The sequence below is a fragment of the Polychytrium aggregatum genome (assembly GCF_025602895.1).
Source record: "Polychytrium aggregatum strain JEL109 chromosome Unknown BJ171scaffold_15, whole genome shotgun sequence".
Taxonomy (NCBI): Eukaryota; Fungi; Chytridiomycota; class Chytridiomycetes; order Polychytriales; genus Polychytrium; species Polychytrium aggregatum.
The window spans coordinates 231,020-250,351 of NW_026516217.1; the positions used below are offsets into that span (position 1 = coordinate 231,020).

A 19,332-nucleotide genomic window follows, 5' to 3' on the forward strand; every position below is an offset into this window, starting at 1 on the left:
TCGCAGTGGCCAGCCCGGCCAGCCCCGGCCAGCCCCGGCCATGCACACCAAACTGCATCGCCTGGGATGTGTTGAACTCGTTCACCGAGCACACATGGATCTTGGAGACGGATCGGTCTGGTGGTCGTCTCTGGTGGCGTATGAACTGCTCAAAATACTGAGCGAACCTGAGTCTCCTGGGACTGGATGCGTATCCCTTCCCTTGCTTCCAGGATGCATTCCCAAAGGCAATCACCACTTCGGTCTCCTTTGGCGCCTGGTCGATGACTTGCTTGCACATCTCGTGGACGGTGCGCTGTCGCTTGCCGTAGAGATCGAGTCGCTTGAATCGCCGTCGCCGGGTCAGGCTGAAGTACAGCTGTTTCTCCAGCATGTCTCCATCGAACACATGGCGAATATATTGCAGGAAGGAAGCCAACCCAAGGATCTTGGGACTTGGTGTGGTGCTCATCCAGCGCGTCTTGAAGCTGGCAGTGATGTTCACAATGTCGTCCTTGATTCAAATCACAGAATGGTCATGGCCAGTGGGTAACAAAATATTTGATCAATCGTCAAAATCACGGGTGTCCCGTTTTTTATTGGATTGACTGAAATATGGTACATCATCGGTGTATTACGGCGCAGAGGACAAAGCACGGAGCATAGGCGAGTCAGCCTTTGCATTAGCCTTCGCGGCCCATCTTCTTGTCCAGCCTGCATTGGGACCATACAAGAAGGGTGCCAAGAATGATCGCTGGTCAGTATATGTCGCCAGTCACGGCATCGCTTTCCCCCTCAATGCACAAACTCCCATCGTGACCAATCGTCGCGAGGCAAGCATCCGCATGCAGCGTCCAGCGTCTGCAGGCCATTACTTACCGGCAGATCGGGTTCTTGTAGACCATATCCAGATCCAGCTTGTGGCCAACAAGCTCACGGATGTTGTCGATGCCATACTTGATCATGGTCGGGCGCTCGAGGGAAAGACCCCATGCAATGACCGAGACGTCCTCGGGGAGACCCATGGGCCGCAGCATCTCGGGTCGGAACATGCCACTGTTGCCGATCTCGACCCACTTGCCCAGGCCGTCGTGCCACGAGAAGATTTCCATGCTGGGCTCGGTGTAAGGATTGTAGGCGGGCTTGAATCTCAGCTTCTCGATGCCTGTGGAGTTCGTTGAAACAGTCAGTATCGTCTGTCGGCCAGGCCGATGATCGGATATGCTTGAGCTGGATGAGTGCTTCATGAAGCGCGGAGCAGCGATAAACTAGTTGATCAACACAAGGGCAGTTCGTACCGAGCTTCTGGAAGAATCCGTGCAGGACACCAATGAGGTCGCCCAGGGTGATGCCGCGATCGGCAATGACACCCTCGATCTGGTGGAACTCGGCCAAGTGAGTGGCATCGACGGTTTCGTTACGGAAGACACGGTCGATCGAGAACCACTTGACGGGACGGAACTCCTTCTGCAGTAAGGGGATGAATTGGTATGGCCCAGAATCAAGCCATAGATCGCGTGAGTGCCCGAGATTTTCGTCGACGCCTCCGTGACTGACAGTCAAATGCATTCGAGGTTACCTCCTGAGCGAGCTGGTAGAGCATCCAGGAGCTGATAGCGGTCGTGTGGGTTCGCAGGACCAGCTTCTGAGCCTCCTCGATCTTCCAGTTGTATTGGTATCTGCATGGAGGCGGTGTTGACGGATTCGGTCAGTCGATCGATGAGCGCCAAGTCGGATTGCGGAAGTGTGCAAGCTAGACGGCGCAAGAGCGGTCGGCTTCCAGACAACTCCTGAAAATGAGGGTGGGCTTACCCGATGGATCCGTAACCGCCTTTGCTATGGACGTTCTTGACACGCTCAAGGTAATCAGCGGGCAGCTTGTCGTCGGTGGCGGGGTCCTTCAGGAAGAAGGTGTCGTGGGCATCGCGAGCAGGGTGCTGCTGGGGCTGGAAGAGCGCATCAAAGTTCCAGAAGGACGACTCGACGAAACGGTTGGTGGGCATTTCGGAGAAGCTGTGGCATTGAGCGATGTCAGACATGCGGAAGGTTGTCCGTATCGGCTGCGCCAGACAGAGCTCGCCCTGGATGGCGGCATGCGTAAATATGGCAAGCCACAGCGGAGCCCTTACCCCAACTCGAAAAAGATCTGACGGAACTCCTCGCGGACCTTGAGGAGAGGATGAACATGGCCGCCGACGGGAGCGATACCTTGAGCAGTGGTGAAGTTGTATTTCTTGAAGTTGGCGGTCTTCCAGGCGCCGCTACACACAAAAGGTCGGCATGGTGTGAGGCGACGCATATCCCGGCTCCATGGCTTGAATCGCATAGGCTCGTCTTGGCAATCGCGTTGCTACTCCCGGCGATTGGCCGACGCACGCAGCACGCCAAAACCCAGAAACGCCCCGAGCTTCGACCAGTACCTCTTCAGCATCTCCTGCGTAATATCGGTGGCTTCCTTCTCGACATTCAGGGTGAACTTGGGGCCCTTCTCGACCTTAAAAGAGCTCGACTTTCTGTGAACCGAGCCGCTGCAGTCAGCATGCATACTCCAACAAGACTGACCCGTTCCAACAGGCGGCTGTGTCCGACAAGAGCAGTGGACATCATGGTGATGCATGTACAGCCGGCAATCGGACTGATGCCAAGACCGACCTCTTCTCAATGAGCTTGCGCTTCTTCAGATCATTAGTGACAGCATCAGAATGGCTTCCGGTATCACGGATTTGCTGGAGGTCGAGCTGGGTCTTGTCCACAATGGTCTCGGTCTGGACGGGTGAATCGTTGAGCGATGGAGTGAGCAATGGAGTGAGGATCATGGGGTGGGGCTTGCCACATGCCGATCGACTTGCACATATCGCTGGTATTGCTGCATCGGGAGATTACCAGGCGGACGAGGTTGTTGCCGTTCTTCTTGATCCACTTGTTCGAGAAGGCCTTGCCCTGTCCAAACTTGGCGACCTCGCCGAGCAGTTTCTGAGAGTCAAGGCTGGTTAGGACCGGTCTTGCACGGCTCAGATGTGCTTGCATTCGATGGCAGAGCCGAGGTTCGTGTCGAGCTTTTCACATGCAGCGGCGACGTCTCGTGCGGCCCAAAACCATCGCCAGCGATCTGCCGATTCATGCGTCCCTGACTCGGAGGACTTGACAAGGCCAGACGCCTGTCGTACCTGGACCTCTGCGATTGAGATGCCTTCTTCGCCCTGAGGGACGCTGTTAAAGACCTTGGCCTCGTGACTGCCGGTATCGGCGATCGATGTGCCTTCGTCGGTCAAAACCCAGGTCTCGACATCGATGGGGGTGTAGACAATAACCTGCAGGTCGCGGATCGGGTTAGTGTGGCAAAGACGAATCCTGTCGTGCCACCATCTCGAATCGGTCGAATAACATCAACCCGTGTTGCGTGCTGTTCGAAGCGTCAATGTCTACGGCACGTACGTCTCTCGAGGTCAGGGCGTTGAGAGCACCGAGGAGAGCCAGCTGGTCGACAGGAGCGCCGTCCAGGGTCAGGGCGATCGAGTTCTCAATGACCTGCTCCCGGTCCAGCGTGGTCAGCACCAAATTCTGGAGAGATTCCATCTGGAAAGCAAAGGTCGGGGCGTGGCACCGCACGGCGTCAGCGATCGGACAGCGGATCGGCAACATGCGACAGCCAGATCGAGGTCGGCGGGCTCGATTGGGGGGCGCTCTGAGCGACGTGCTGTGCTATCAGCGATGCCGCCATGGCCATCAGACGACTCGGCACTGCGAGCCGTCGCCCTGCGGCCATGTGCAGCCCGCAGCCCGACATCGCACAGGCGTCTATGGTACCTTGAGTGTTGATGAGTCCAGCGGCTGCCGATGGCGGTGATCGCAAGAAATGGACGCGGATTCTGGTTGCCGAGCCGCCCTCGTTTTGGAGCGTTTTGCTTTTTTGATGGCTGGCTGGCGGCCGTGTTACGTAAGCATATCTCCCGCGAGCGAGAAGGCACTCTCGCCGAGAAGCGAGATGGACGGCGCGCCAATGAGGACGCGCGATTCGGCGCTCGTGTGACGAGGACAGCACAGCCCAGGCTCTCGCCTCGTTCTCGCCTCGCCTCTCGCCCGCCTCTCGCCTCGCCCCTGGCAACGTCGCGGCCAAAGATCGCATTTCGGCCATGATTTCTGGTTGCGCCTGATCTCCATGGGTTCTGATCTGGTCCCTGGCACCCCCGTCGCCAGCCCCACAGCGACCACGGACGCCGTCCAGCCAGGGCTGCGTCCTCACCGGGCGGGCCCACTGCAACTCAGGCCTCTCCAACCCGTCGCCCAATTGCCTTTCGATCCACGGCAAAGTCAACAGCATCCTCCCCATCCTCAACCCACTCTGGATCGCCCGGACTCCCAGAACCATCCGCCACCGCATCGCTGGCCAGCTCCGTATCCGCTCGGTTCATCTGCAGCGCCTCTCCCTCGGAATCACATTCTCCCGGGTTCAATCCTGCCATGGCCCGGTCTGTTCCCTGCTCCTGCTCGTTCAGGACATCGGCTCGACGATCCAGCACGTATCCGCAGCCATCCACCCGATTCTTTGCCCCATCGAACTCTACCATCGCAAGCGCCACCAATGCAGTCTCCCCTGCCCCCCATGTCACAATTTTATCCAATGCCGTGCCCGTCTCCGTCCCCCTACGCAGTCTCGCACCACCCGGCCCCGCCCATTCTCCATAGCACCTCCCCAGTCTCCATTCCATGTCCAAGTGCACTCGTCCATCCACAGTCTCCACAGTCTCCACAGTCGATCTTGCCTCCCTTGCAGCCTGTCCGTCGTGAGCAGTGTCTGCCCACTCTGTGCAGCCGCCCCCCGACTCCTCCTCCTCCTCCTCCTCCTCCTGGCATCGAGACGAAAGGCAAGAAGAAACACATCTTTTGTCGATGTGCCCTCTGCCGGGTTCATCACGAAGGAGGGATATGGCTGACTGCCTCACTCTGCTACAGACACATCAACTCGTATCCGCCATCCGACGGCTGGGATCCTCGTCGTGCGTATAACTCGATTCCAAGGAACAACGAGCCCGACTTTGCTGCTCGCAGGGCGGCATATAGGAGCGGCGCTTCATCGGGTGCCGCCAATTCGTCGCCACCCACCAAGAAAGCCAAGACCATACACCAATCCAACAACATCGCTCAAACTGGTATGCTGAGCTCGAACACCTCTCCAACTGATACAGGAGCCATTGAGGAGCAAGCGCCCACAACGACACCGCCATCGTTGGCGACATCCGCGCCAACAACCTCGATCTATGGCAGCAATGGCAAGCGTCCTGGTGACAACGCTGCCCCGGATGCAATCTCACAAACATTCTCGGGCCCACTTCAAGCCCAGAGCCCTGACGACAAATCTATTTCGAGCCATGCAACTCTGAATACACCTGTTTGACTATGACGATTGACACCGAAGAGCCAACAAATGTGCAACATCGTGATGGGGCTCTGGATATACTGTCGTCCTGATTCTACAGAGCAAGACAGCCTGGACGGACGCTGATTCGTTTGTAAGCCTCGACATGCTTATTTGGAATGTCCCGTGTGGTAAACGATAGAACAAACGATATCAAACGATATCAAACGATAGAGCCAACGATATGACATTTCATGCGGCTACAGCACGGAATCCACGAGGGTTGAAGGAATTGCCGTGTCGGAAACTGCATCGCCGTGCCGTTCTCGGAATCAAGTGCTCTGGTTACATTCTACTCAGCGAGTCGCTCCAGAACCTTGCGAACAGACGGGTTCAACGAAGCATCCCGCACAAAGTTCTTCTTGGATACCGGCGCCTTCGATGTGGTCCGTGATCCTGAGCCTTTCCTTGACCCAGAGGCATTGGAGCCTGCAGGCTGGTGGTAATGCGGCGTGGCCCCTCGGACTTCGTATGTCCACGATATGTCTTCGGCCTGTGGGTGTGTGAGTTGCTTGTCAGAGCCGGTCATTCGTTCCTCTGCTCATCCATACTCAGGGACATGGTCCACCAACCAGTAGCCACCGAAAATGGGCGTTTTCCAACCAGCTCGCTACTGCCAGGTCAAAATACATGACGCCGCCCGATTCAAGTTGCGTCCACATGGGAGCTCGGCTCACCTCGATCATCAAGGTTCCGATGAGAGTCTTTCCGTATGCGATGGGCTTGTATCCAATCACAAACATATTGTCGCTTTCGCGGCGGTCTCGTTCCGGCACCAGACTGCCCGTCGAAGGGGACACCTGAAACTCAATTGGGGACTCGTGGGTAAAGTACGCCCTGAACTGCCGAGGCAGCGCCGACATGTTTTTCAGGACAAAGTTCACGGTTGAAACCTTGTTGATGGCTCCTTCGACCACGATGACATCGTCGATTGCCGGTGGTCGGGCAATGAGCCGTAGGGGGTACTTCCATCGAGACCCAGTCGAGTTCTGGGTGATAACCAGGCTTAGCAGTGTCTCGATTGGCCGGATCGGCGAGTAGGTGACCTGCAGTAACAGTCAGACAGTGAGCCCTTCTGTGAGGCGAGGCCATTATCCTCTCCGCTGCCCAGCAGTCAAACTGCTGGAGGAGTATTGCTTTGCGGAGACCTACGTTGAACCTCAGCACAAGTCCCTCTCTCGTCATAGTGCCTTCTGTTATGCGCCAGGCCAGCGAGGTCTTGACTTCTTCTTCATTGACATCCCTGGAGCACTCCAGGGCGAATCGTGTTCTGGTGTTCCAGCCGCTAGTCTTGTGTGCTGCTCCATCGGCGATGTCGTTGTATCCGATCATGATATATTCGACATGGCGCTCGATCTTTTCCCGCGAGCGGCACTCGAGAACCTGCAGCTGATGGGGCATAGACGTCTCGGCGATTCCCTAGACACCGCAGAGCCGGGAAAGCACATCTGCTTTCAGGACACGGATTCCAGGCGGCTTCCAGGCGGCTTATGCATCGAGTCAGGTTGCGGGCACGCTTGAGCACTCACCCGAATAGGATACACCCAGGCGAGCTTTTCGCTCATTTCCACCACAATTTGAGCACTAGCCTTGCCCATGGTCTTTGGCGTGAAGTTGAAAGGAATCTCCAGGTTCTCGAGCCCTCCCACGCTGTACTTTGATTTTTTGTTCAGAATCAGCGCAAAGTCGCTTGCGCTTCCGCTGAAGGCATCGCTTGGCTTCAGCGCGATCTTGACTGGAATCGGATCGACCAGTGGGTTCGTAAATACCAGCACCGATGTTGTCGTCTGATCGAGCTCGGCGCTTACAACAAACTCCTCCATTGTCTCGGGAAGAAGTCCACGGCCCTGTGCACGATCAAGGCTGTCAGTCGCTGGCAAACCTGCGTCGTCGTGCAAGACTGCTCACTCTGCCTTCTGAATATCCGAAACAACATGCCAGCACAGCGCTTTCGTCATGGCCGAGACTCACCTTGATCAGATACTCGGTGTTACCGATGGCGCTGCTCATGATATGCAGAGACCCCTGTCGAATCTCGGTCAGGGAGCTTGGCCAGAATATCAACTGCACTTCGCTTCGTTCGAACGGCTCGAGAGTGACGCTGGCTGTGTTAGACAGCGAAATGCGCTTCATCTTGGCCAGCTTCTGCGCCGAGATAACCGGGTGCACGACTTGAAAGTCGGTAATATTGGAAAGTCGGAGCTCAAGCACGATTGGGTAGTCGAACGGGTTCTCGATCGTAACGAGTTGGAACTGAGAGGGGTGTTCAAATTATCATTATCATTAGCAGCAGCCAGCATGTAGCACGGTTATGCTCAAGATGGGGAGTCTGGTGTGCGCACTACGATGCAACACCAAAGGCTGTTGAGTCGATCTCTGCTGATCTTACCGCGCACTTTCCGAGTGGACAGCTCATTTCGGTGAGTGGGATCGGGGGAAGATCTGTAGACTCGAGATCGAGCTGATACCAGAACTCGCCCACGGCATCGTTTCTGAATTTGATGCTCCCGATCGACACGTTGCTGACAACTGGAATGACGCCATCCGATGTTAGAGCCGGGCCAGCGCCGCAGGTCTCCACACAGAATCTGCTCGTTTGCTGCGGTTACTTACTTGGGGCATAGATGAGGCTGTATGTGATTTGGCATTTGGGTCCCACTCGGACGGTCGGCTCTCCACGAAGGCCCACGCCGCTGATGGCGACCTGGTACTCGATCTCCTCGTCAAGCGGATTGGCCAACGGAATCTCAGCAGCGACGGCGGTTCGCACTGGAGAGGCAATCTTGATTGTGCCTTCGTGATTTGGCGGCTTGATGGAAAGCTGCGCGACCATCCGTTAGTCCCAGTCCTCGTGCTGCGACAGTTGCAGCATCAAACTCGCCAGGGCCCAACGAACCCTTGTATACTCGGTATCGGAAGCAACCCGTTGAGCGCTGCGACCTACCTGTACAGTGTACCAGACAAAGCTCCCGTCGTTCTTGTTGGTAAACGTGATGCTCTTGGTAAACTCTCCCGAGTTGCGGGTGACAATACTCAGCTTGTACTCGACCGTCTGGCCGGCTGGCACGAAGATGACGGCGTCACCGGACGCATGAGGGATGTCGGTAACAACATCGTATTCTGAGTCGTGTTCCGTGTAGTTTCGCACCATAAACACCTCGTTTTGCTAAAGTTTGACCAACGGCGATGAGTATGAAAGTGGTTGAAGTAAGGAATGACCACGACAGTTAGCCATGGGCACAGATAGCACGCGTGCGGCAGCGGATGATCTTGATCGTCAGAGAGAGCACGACTGTATGTCCTCCGGCTCGAACACGGCATCACTCTCGACTTACAATCGTGCGTGCCTCCGACTTGATCGCTCGATGCTCCTCCGCAAGCGGATTCAGAGCAAACCCGTGCAGGTTGTAGATGTATTTTTGTGCGGTTTGGAGATTTGAAAGAGTCAGCACCCCGTGGACTTCGCCAGCCTTGGTTGGACAGAACGAAAGCGGATAATTGGTCAAGGCTCCGGCCTTGGCAGTAACGGAGTAGGGACCAAAGAAGTATTGGCTTTGAAGTGTCGACTGATAGTGCATTACAGCGCGGTTTCCGCGGTGATGGTGATGGTGATGGTGATGGTGATGGTGATGGTGATGGTGATGGTGATGGTGATGGTGATGGTGATGGTGATGGTGATGGTGATGGTGATGGTGATGTTGATGTTGATGTTGATGGTGATGGTGATGGTGATGGTGATGGTGATGACAGAAATGTGAGCAGCTGTGATCGGCATCTATCGACAACAGGATCTGCACAGGCACCGATGCCAATTACCTTGATTGTCCAGTCCTCCTCGGTTCGATTCACAATAGGTATATCTTGGGTGATTGGCTGCCGTGCCGGTGTTGTGAACTCCAGATCGGCCTTGGTTCCCTCCGACATGGCGATGCCATATATCAAGAACACGCGGACATCCGAAGCCTCCACGGACGACAGGACGACTTTGCAAACGTACTTTCCGGGCAGCTGTTGTGTCATGGTGATTGTTAGCTCGCTGGACCGATGCTCCTTTGCAGCCAATGCCCATCATCTTCGGATGCTGTTCATGCACACCTGGGGAGTGAAAGTGATCGGCAGCTCCGTATAGTTTTGGTCGACATTATATACGTTCTTTTTGTCCTTCACAGACATGTCAGATGGCGCCTTGACCAAAATCTCTGCTGGTCCGTGGAAGTACTGCGACGAGTATTCGACCTAAACAGAGTAGATCAGATCAGGAGCATATTCTCGGCACGAATCTTACTCAGAACTCGAGCAATCATTGTCCGTGTCGCTGTACCGGCTGTTGTAGCCGCGGAACTCTACCTTGAATCGGCCGCTCCGTTTTGGGATAGTGTACTGATCACGGTCAAGCAGTTGACTGGATGCCTTCTCTTTGATCCGAGTTTTACCGCCCGTATGCGTTTTGCTGACCGTCGGGGTGTGAAGGATGTAGTGCACAGCCTTGTCGCGGTGAACATTCATCGGAATCACTCTCACAGGCTTCTCTAGATTCAGTGATGCCTTGCATGTCCATTGGTAGGACTCAAGAGGCTGTGGAAGCGTGGCTCGCCCGTCGATGCGGTAGGAGAACTCGCCAAGATTGTCGTCGAGAAACTCGATAATGCACTCGTGCAAGCCATACTATGGCCAAGGGCGCATATTGATCCGGTTAGCTTTTGCAAAGTGACTCATGCGGTGACTTGCCATCAATGTGGCGCTCGCGACTATGAGAGCATGCCATAGGACGACCGATATAGAGCGAGAGACAGGAGCACCAGCGATGCCGCACTTGCCTCGAACGGAAGGAACGACAGTGTGATTGCCACGGTCTCGTTTGCCTCAAGAGACAGTTCCTCGGTGCTGATGCGGAATGGCAATGGGTTGTAGACTTCGGTTGGGATAAGCTGATGTGACAAATGGAATCGTATCAACTGTAAGTGTCGCAAAGCTGGAACCGCAGTCCGGATCGACCAACTCGCACCGTCACTCGCATCCTTCTCTCTTGGCTACCCCAGCGACGAGTCTCAGCGCAAATGAACAGCGTTGACACCCTGGAATCCAACAAACGCGACGGGCTTATCCACCTCGTATGCCTTTGTTTTGCTGGGTGGCTCCACGGAGCCGTCTCCCAAGATGCTCTGCGAATGAGCTTGAGCCGATACTTTCTACGATACGAATGGAAGTGAGTCGCCGCATTAGTGCCGACTCGGCCCGTTCCTGCTGCATATTCGGCCCCAGTTTGCCGCCGACATACCCGGTACTGGCGTATTCGGACGAAAAAGTGGCCCTTCTCCGGAAACGGGTTTGTGATCGGAATATCTGTTGTCGCAGGTGGCAGGGCATAGATGGGACACTCCATGCGAAACGCCTTCTTTGGATTGGATCCGGTGACGAATCCAACGAGGTTGAACACCACGATGGATGCGTTGTTGAAACCCATTTTCTTGGACTTGAGAATCAACTGCGCCTCAACGTTGCGGCTGAAGCGGCTCTTGAAGGAGATCTCGATCTTTGTCGACGACTTGGGACTCAGACTCAGAGCCTGCTCGTTGGTGATTTCAAAGTGAGGGCAGCCGACAATGCTGTAGGTATAGCTCAGGACTCGGCTCGCTGGGTTGAACAGCTCGATCGAGTGCGTCACTCGCTCGTGAAGCTGCCCGCGAAACTCGATCGTGCCCTTGGGAATGAAGCTCGGCAGTGTCTGGTACAGAAACAGCAGCAGCAAATAGATCTCATGGTAGTCGGGCTCAAGCAGCCGGTGCAGCGGGATGTTGACGCCGCTGCAGTTCGGATAGAGGTCGCAGAGGGCGGCCGTGATCATTGTGGCATTGTTCAAGATCTCCTCCTGCTCCACCGGATCTCGGTTGAATTCGGAAAAATAGAGCTGCTGCAACGAGGGAATGTGTGCCACGAGCAAATCCATCAGGGGCGTGCAGCCCTTGAAGCTCTGTGAAAAGTCGAGCAGGCGCTTGACGACTCCAGTGCGCTGTCAAGTCAGGGAATCCATGGGTTGTTCGGACGGATCATAGGGTGAGCTATTTCCAGCAGCGGCCGATAACAAATCAATCACTCCAGTGCTATGTTCGAATTCCCATCTATATGGATGCACCTGTACTAACAGACTCGAGCCCGTGCTGCTAAGATCATCCAAGCCCCACTTTGGCATCTGGGTCACGGCGCAAGCACAGGCTTCAAGCGAGACTGCGGTTACCTTCCAGCTGTGGTAGCTGACCCACTTCAACAGCACAAATTCCGAGACACTGTAGATGTCTCCGGGTCCTCCATGCTTCCAATCGAGATCAGCTTCGTCCTTCTGCACCCCTTGGAGAGCCCTAAAGTGCTTGAGGCTTTGCATCTGCGCGACATACACCCGAATAATCTGCGCAAGCACCACGATCCAGTTCTCTTTGGAAATGATCCCAAAGTACCGCTCAACACGACGGTGTTGCTCGAGTTGCTCGTCGTGGATGTATCCTCCGTGATCGGATTTCTGGTCGTACAGGCATCAGCAGCACGGGCGTTTAGATAGGGCGGCCACCCTCTCAAGCGATGGTGTTCAGTGAGGCGGCTTGATTGATCCGATAGCAAGAACTCATCTAGAAGCTCTTGTTTGCACAAGAAGCCAACTCACCAGCGCCTCGATCGTCTGGTTGTTGCACCGTTTAAAGTCTTCGCACGAAAGGAGGTACTCTGCACGCACCGAGCTCACAAGCCCACCGACGGCCGCGAGTTGGTCAAGCAAGTCAACGTACTGCTTGTAAAGGATCTTGATTTTGTCATCTGCGTTGGTGGCTGTCGTCGTGGTCAAGTATGGTCAGCCGTCGATGCTTTCTAATCATGTACCGGGCCGAATACAATCGCTGTACTTACACAGAGCTCCGGCAGACGCAAGGCCGAGCACCTTCCTTCCTGATATCGACTGGACCAGGTCGAAGATAACTTTGCCATTGCCGTTGGTCAGCATTGTTGGGAACGGAGTCTCGAGCGCCTGCCGTCAAAGTCGACGCGATCGACAGATTCAATACTCCAGCCGAAGCATCCACGGTTGCACCATCCTCCCTTCAGCGAGCCGGGATCAGGGATGCAGAATAATACTCGCACCCAGAGGAGCGCGTAGGGAGTCTTCGCAGTGCTTACCGTGCTGACGCCTAGATGATCGTCGAGCCAGCGCGCAAGTGTATCGCCCGTCTCGCGCAGAAAGACATCAATCGCTGCCAAATCGGCACCATTTTCTAGCGTAATGCCACACGGTGTCTTGAAAGGACGCGGTCCCGAGAGAATTCGAGTCCTGCAACGAGGTGTGATCAAGGCAGCATCAGCATCGGGAGCTGCACCAAACCATTGGTGCTGAATCCTTTGGAGCGCATGCGCTTTGGCACAAACCGTTTCTGATTCTCGTCCAAGGTGGCTTCGGGGCGAATGCTCTCGAACCGGATTCCTCCGGTGGCTTCACTTTCGACATAATGATGCGATGCACGGTTGATCCACAAATAGCTCGGAAGCGAAAGAATACATGTGTCGAAGGCTCCAGAGACCGGAAGATAGAAGGTGCGCCCATTGTTATCGCAAAACTCGATCTTGGTCATGAAAGAGAAGGGCTTTGGAGGATTGGCGGCATTTCCAGCAAACTTGGCCACGACCGTGAGCTTCTCGCCGTCGCTCTTGAGCAGCCTACCCTCTGGAAAGATCAGATCGAGGGACCCATGGCGCTCAAACATGGCTTTCTGGATGTTGTACTTGATTTCTGTGCGCTCACAGCCATAGTTGACGACATTGAAGATGGCTGTGGACTCGCTGCCCGAGGGAACGACTGGCAGGAAGATCTCGGGTGGGTCGAATGCAAGAGACGGCTCCACACCCGTCCCCTGCAGCGTGATCATGAACGGCGCCTTGGCTCCGAGGTAGTCCATATGCAACGGCAGCACTGATTCGTAGACGCCTGTGGTCTCGGGCTGGAACGAGACAATGATGGTCTGCGATTCGCCCGGTGGCAGGACCCCGCGGCTCGGATCCAACTTGAAAACATTGTCGCTGTCCTCGAGAGGCTCCAGATCAAACCACCATTCGATCGGCTTGCCGTCGAGGTTGCTCTCAAAGTTGAACGTGTCCTTGGCGGCGGTGCTCAAATGCGATATGCCTGACGAGCCCGTGTCCCTGAACACAACCTTGTTTTTGAAGTTGATTCCCATGCGATTGATGGTGATGGGCGAAGGAACACCCTCGGTCTCGACTGATATGGTTGGCTGGCTCACCGAGCCGAGGATGCACACCGGCAGCCTGAACGAGTATGTTTGCACTGACCGCGGATGGAAAACCAACTCACAGATCATGGTCTCGGAGGGCAGAATATCAATCAAGTACAGCGAGCCAAACGATGACGAATTGATAAAGTCCTCTCGCTCGGTGACGGACCTTCTCTTTCCGAGATCGTCTGGACGACGGATTTGCGATTGGCTTTGGTGCACAGAGTTACTACGGGCAAATGTGCCATCAAAGTTGAAGTAGTCGTCGACATATCCTATCGCCTTGATCCGCTGCTTGACCAGCAGAAGCATGTCCTCCTTTGGACGCAGCGCCCCACCTCGCTGGAAGGCCCCCGGAGACTTTGCTCGGTTCCGGTTCATGGGCGAGCTGATCCGGTTAAATGCCGAGGTGCTCGCGTCGACTCCGTCGAAAATTGATTTGATCCGGATCTCATAATCGGGATATTTGCGCAGGTCAAACAGGATCCGCGACGCCGTCATGCCGCGGTTGCTCATGTTCAGATCGCGTGAGCTCCACGAGCCAATGATGGTGCCCCGTTCGAGGTCGGGCCCCACAGGCTGGATGCTGACGTCGGACGACTTTCCATCGTACTTGAAGGGGACGCGCAGAACCTTGGAGTTACCGATCAAATTGATGACGAGCGAGTCCTCACAGACGCCGGTCCGAGAGGGAAGCACCGAGATCATCAGTTCCGCAATGGTGCCAGGAGCGATGATACCAAACTGCGGATGGATTGTCACATCCAAGTTGGCCGTGGCCGTATGTGCATGGAAAAAGCACGGCGAGGACCCGGGGTTTTTGATTCGCACTATCTTGGACCCGCGTGGGGGTATCTTCGTGTTGGAGGAGCTGTTTCCAACAGGCGCGCCGATGATGACCTCGAATAGCTTGTTGTACAGATGGTACGACGGTCCAGGGCCAGACGTCATGGAGGAACGACGGGCGTGCGATGAGACCCGCCGTGCACCGTGAGGGCTGGACAGTCGATCAAAGCCAGTTGCAAGTGTGCCCAGGTCAAGTGGCCCCTGCTTGGTGGATGTGAGCAGGTTGCAGGTCGACACGTCCGTTTCTCCGTGGCACGGTAGACTGAGGATGTTCTTGATTTTGGACGACCCCTCATCGGCATCGTCCAAGATCCGCAGTTGCAGCACATCGTCCAGGAAATGCTTGATCCCTGGCGTATAAGATACCTGTACCTCGACTTCGCTGTGCGGCTCGACCGTCCCCGACATGGGAGACACGCGGAAGAAACCTTCGGCAGTGAATGGCGACGCCGGAGAAGTCTGGCTTTGAAGAGTTGCCACCTTGTCGCCGCTATCGTCGGTCTTGTTTCCTGACTCGAATGTCGGAATGAACCACTGGAAGGATGCTCGATAGTTTCCCTTGTTTGAGAGCCTGATGGTCTTTGATGTCGATGGAACAGCCGCCTCGACGACGGGCTTGGCCGCTGCGAGTTGAGCCTGAAGATTTGACATGCGGCGCGCCTCGTGGGTCGATGCGGTATTGGCGCTGCCGATTGCAGAGGTCTGCGCGAGAGTGACGCTCGAGTCGACTCCCTGATCGCTGCTGATGCCTCCCAGAGAGCCTGTCGGAGCACTACCGGGGCTACCGCGGATACGCACGTAGAACTCAAGGCTCTCCTCGCTGATTTCGAGGTTGACGGGCGCTACGGTGCACCCGACCGGAATCTGATATTTGTATCGACCATTCACCAGGTACGTTATGCTTTTGCTGATGTTGCCGGGCGTGTCGCACTGAAAGTTGACTTCAAACCCCGCCACAGACATTGGAGGGATAACCAAGTGCGTTGGTGCTACCGACAGATTGCCAGAGACGTCGTCGGATCTGATGCTGAACTCACTCGGCAGCATCGATATGTGGATTGGGGCTTTGTTTGGCGTGATGTTGAGAAAATTGAGAGGCAGCGTGTTGGTCGAGTGGACGGTCACTTGTCCAAACTCCAATGTGGCTTTGCCGGTAAATATGCTCTTCAGGTCGGCGCTCGACAGGGCCGTATCGTAGTCGGAAGCGGCGGCGGTGACAAGTGCGCGATCTGCCCGGTCTTTGCTGTCTTTGGAGATGAGTGTGGGCTTGAGTTTGTGGACAACAGGCTCCATGAGCTTCTGGAACAGCAGCCTCAGCTTGCGATTGTCGCTGGTGACGGGCTCAAACAAGGCGCGATCATCGATGTTGTCGACCGATGCAGGTGACTTGTACTTCAGTGCCTTGCAGACTGGCTCGTAGATCTTGAGGCCCGTTTGCGGATCAGTATTATGGTAGTCCTCGTACACAGAGTGCTTTTGGTAGTCGACCACGACTCCATCATCGCCGAGATTCTCGGATCGGCCCTTCTTCACTCGCTCTGTTCGCGAATCCCGGAGGTAGTCTGCGAATCGATGGCGGTTGGACGACTTGTCTTGCCACTGGTCGAGCATCATTTCTTTGGAGTGTATCGAGGGTATTCGAAGCTGGGAGATGTTGTTGGGGAACTCGGCGACCTCGGCTACAGTGGCGGGTACATGAAAGCGATTTGTGGGAGAGAAGGGTGACGGGGAGTGGTTGAGGGGAGAGCAATGTGTGAGAGAGTGGCGTGGGAGAAAGCGATTGGCAGAGAGCAAAGCGGCCGAGCCGTTCGATCCATTCATGGTCAAAGCAACAACGCCAAGTTTGGAGAAAGTGAGTGAGGGCATTCAGTGCGATCAGATGCGGCCGCCTCAACCGCAACCACAAATGTCCGTCCTTGGACCCTCTAAACGTGTGTGTTTGTTTCTCCAGGACTCCATTCGCCCGGTATTTTCCATTCGCCCACGTACCTTTGTAAAGCGGCTGCTTTTTGGCCACCTGGACTGCCCTCGCCTCGCCAGCATCACACTCTTTAAGGGGTCTGGGTGCTATTCGAGAGCCACTCTTTGCCACGCAGCTGCCCTGGAGTCGAATTTCGATGGTTTTAAGTTCCTGGACACACTGCGAAGTATCAATCAAGTCGTTGTATCCCGATGCCGATCCAATGACAAGCGGGTCTGTCGAGGAGATGATGCAGTGCATGCTCCTCTTCAGGAACCCAAGCTGGTGCGGTTTGAAGGATATGGCGATGCTCGTCGACTCCATGGGTTTGAGATGCCCGTGACTCGGAGAGACGGTGAAGTGAGCGACCTTGTCAAATCGGTAGTTGAGACCCAAGCGCTCGCTCGAGTTGTGGAGGCTGATTTCTGTCGATGTCAAGTTTCCGATGAATGTGTCGGGAAAGTCGATTTCATTGTTGGAGAGCGTGCATCGAATCGGACAGGCCTCGCCTGTGAGAAGCAAATCGATGGGTTCTTCGCCTGAGGAGGGAGTCTGCTGCGAGGACGAGTCAATGATCTTAAGCTGCATAGGCACTCGATAGAGCTGCTGGGGTGCATCGGATCGAGAGATTTTGAATCCTGTCAGCGGATTGGTGACCGATGGGGCAAACTGGAAGACGATGATGGTGGTTTCGTTGGGCTCGAGGATACCCTCTGTCGGAACGACGGAGACAAAGGCCCTGTTCTCCTCGATGCCACTCAGAGTGGTGCCTGTCAAGCGGCTGTGTTGTCCAAGAAGGTCCTTTTGCGACGGAACCATCGGTGCACTCTGGCCGGCGTGGGTGATGACCCACTTGAGTGTGCCCGTGCTGCGGTTTTCGAGCTTGGCGGGGAACTTTGCGACCTGCGAATAGTAAATTGATCCAAAGTGGATGTTGTTTGGGTCTAGTTCAAACGTGCCCTTGATGTTCTGCAGGCGCAGCTTGTGCGGAACGATGACGGCCGAGACAATAAAGCCGAGCGAAGATTGGTCGCGAAGCTGTCGCACTGCGTCGGTAGCTAATGTTGCAGCTGCGCCCTTGGGCTTCCTCGCAATCAGGGTTTGGCCAGAGATGTCAATGAGAACATCTTCTCGAAAGACGCCAACGACCCTGGGAAATAGCTCAATCTTGAGCTCGCACGAGCTGGGCAGTCTGGCACGCTTGGACTTTGTGCTTTCTCCAAGCTTGAGGACACAGTGATCCTGACTCCCGGAGACATTTGCACCGAGCGTGACGGAGGTCGGGGTGATGCGAAGGGGCAGTGAATGGTCATAAATCACATTAAACTGGGCATTGACTCGACCGACATTGCGGATCTGGAGGTACGTAACGACAGGCTCACAGCTGATGGCGGGAATCGTCTCTTGAGAGTCTCTGCGGCTCGACAAGGACTCGATCGACTTGGAGATTTCGGTTACACTGTTGCTGGCGCTCGACTCGGCGGCAACAGTGACCTTGCGCTCAGGACGGCTTGGTGCGGGCTCGGCACCTCGTCGAGCAACAACGACCCCAAAATCGACGCATCGGTCGTATCTGAGCACAGGGGCAGCGGGGTAGGCATGGAGGGTGACGACAATGGGCTCGCAGGCATCCGAGTCGATCTGGATCTTGTCCGAGTAAATCTCGGCTGAGCTGCTGTCGGGCTGCTGAGTTTGCAGCGACTGCAGGCTGCCATGCGGGCTGCGGGCGAGTGACGTCATGGACAGCGCTGTAGACACCGAAAACTCGACCTTGGCCTCGGCTTCGATGCCAGGCGCGATCTGCATATCCTTGAAGATCTCCTTGCCGACCAGCGTAAAGTATCGGCTGCGAGGCGGGTGCAGGGTGACCTTCTGGGATTTGTTGGAGAAGTTTTGGATCTTGAAGGTGGCTTGATACTTTTTGCCGGGTTCGTAGTCATTGATGGCCACTTGTCCCGGAACAACCCGCAGCGAAAAGTACTGCTTCAGGTGGTTCTTGCGCTCTGCCGCCTCGGCGACGCGCTCGTTTGCGGCCGAAATGTAGGTGAAGTACGTCGGGCGGAACTGGCTGTCGACGAGCGGCACGGTTTCGGAAACGTACGTGGAGGTACCGATGGTGGTTCGCGATGCGTAGAGGACGCCTCCGTTGCGGGCGGTGATGTCGGACATGGAATCTGGATACAGAAGATTGCCCTGTAACTTGTCGAGCGCGAGCGGATCGGTTTTCTTGATGCGTGGCGGGGCTACCGCGGCTGGGGGAGCCGCGAGCTCTCCGAAAGAGCAACTGCCCTCATCCTGCTTGGGCTTCATTTCGCGCAGATCCAGGAGCGACGCGAACGACAGGCCAGTAGCAGGGATAGGATGTGCCCTGGCGGATGTTGGAGCAGGTTCCCTGGATTGTCTCCTGATGCGTTGGAGGAACGCGGATGTGGGTGTGGTGTGGCGATTTGATGTGTGGACAGGCGGACGAATGACTTGTCGGAGCGCCCTTCTGTCGCGGCGGGGCTTGGGCTCGCATCTGGGCCGGAAGGCTGCTCGCATGATTGGAGAGAGTCTGTGGTGTCGTCGACAGACAGACAGATGGCCGCAGCTTCATATCCGAGAACAGCGTTGGTGTACGGAGACGGCGAAGCATGTGTCGTCGCTGCCAGTCTCAGGGCCTGATGCGGCTTTCATGGCGTTTATCTGATGATGCCGGCGCTGTGGCAACATCAACTCGGCGACGCATCAGGACCGGTGGCACCAAGGCCGACATCATGGCACGTGTCTGGGCTGAGCATCCCCGCCGCCCCAAACCTCACCCCCTGTCACGAGGAAGCCGCGCGGCTCAGTCTGTGCCACGGTCCCCAAAAAGGTGCGCATGT

General features: G+C 55.7%; 2 protein-coding genes across 2 annotated transcripts; both read right to left on the reverse strand.

Moving 5' to 3' along the window:
• Positions 1-536: 536 nt before the first annotated feature.
• On the reverse strand, positions 537-3,849 carry BJ171DRAFT_501638 (tRNA synthetases class II core domain (F)-domain-containing protein). Its single transcript, XM_053110687.1, has 12 exons — positions 3,787-3,849; positions 3,415-3,555; positions 3,147-3,290; positions 2,863-2,952; positions 2,632-2,744; positions 2,400-2,492; positions 2,109-2,240; positions 1,792-1,992; positions 1,559-1,658; positions 1,278-1,446; positions 859-1,144; positions 537-693 (listed from the first exon to the last, which is right to left on the reverse strand). Exons 2-12 carry the CDS (start codon positions 3,553-3,555, stop codon positions 663-665), a joined length of 1,500 nt encoding a protein of 499 aa, XP_052967356.1. The 5' UTR covers positions 3,787-3,849; the 3' UTR covers positions 537-662.
• Positions 3,850-5,476: 1,627 nt separating this feature from the next.
• Positions 5,477-19,009, reverse strand: BJ171DRAFT_615867 (uncharacterized protein; the record flags this gene model as incomplete). The annotated part of the gene is made up of 19 exons (XM_053115338.1): positions 5,477-5,888; positions 6,073-6,441; positions 6,548-6,814; positions 6,925-7,242; positions 7,367-7,648; positions 7,785-7,924; positions 8,009-8,216; positions 8,292-8,561; positions 8,731-8,910; positions 9,212-9,403; positions 9,491-9,631; positions 9,743-10,060; positions 10,674-11,405; positions 11,631-11,909; positions 12,051-12,211; positions 12,290-12,407; positions 12,557-12,707; positions 12,803-16,187; positions 16,498-19,009. The coding sequence occupies 19 exons, from the start codon at positions 19,007-19,009 to the stop codon at positions 5,688-5,690; spliced, it is 10,224 nt and encodes a 3,407-aa protein (XP_052967357.1). The 3' UTR covers positions 5,477-5,687.
• Positions 19,010-19,332: the final 323 nt, after the last annotated feature.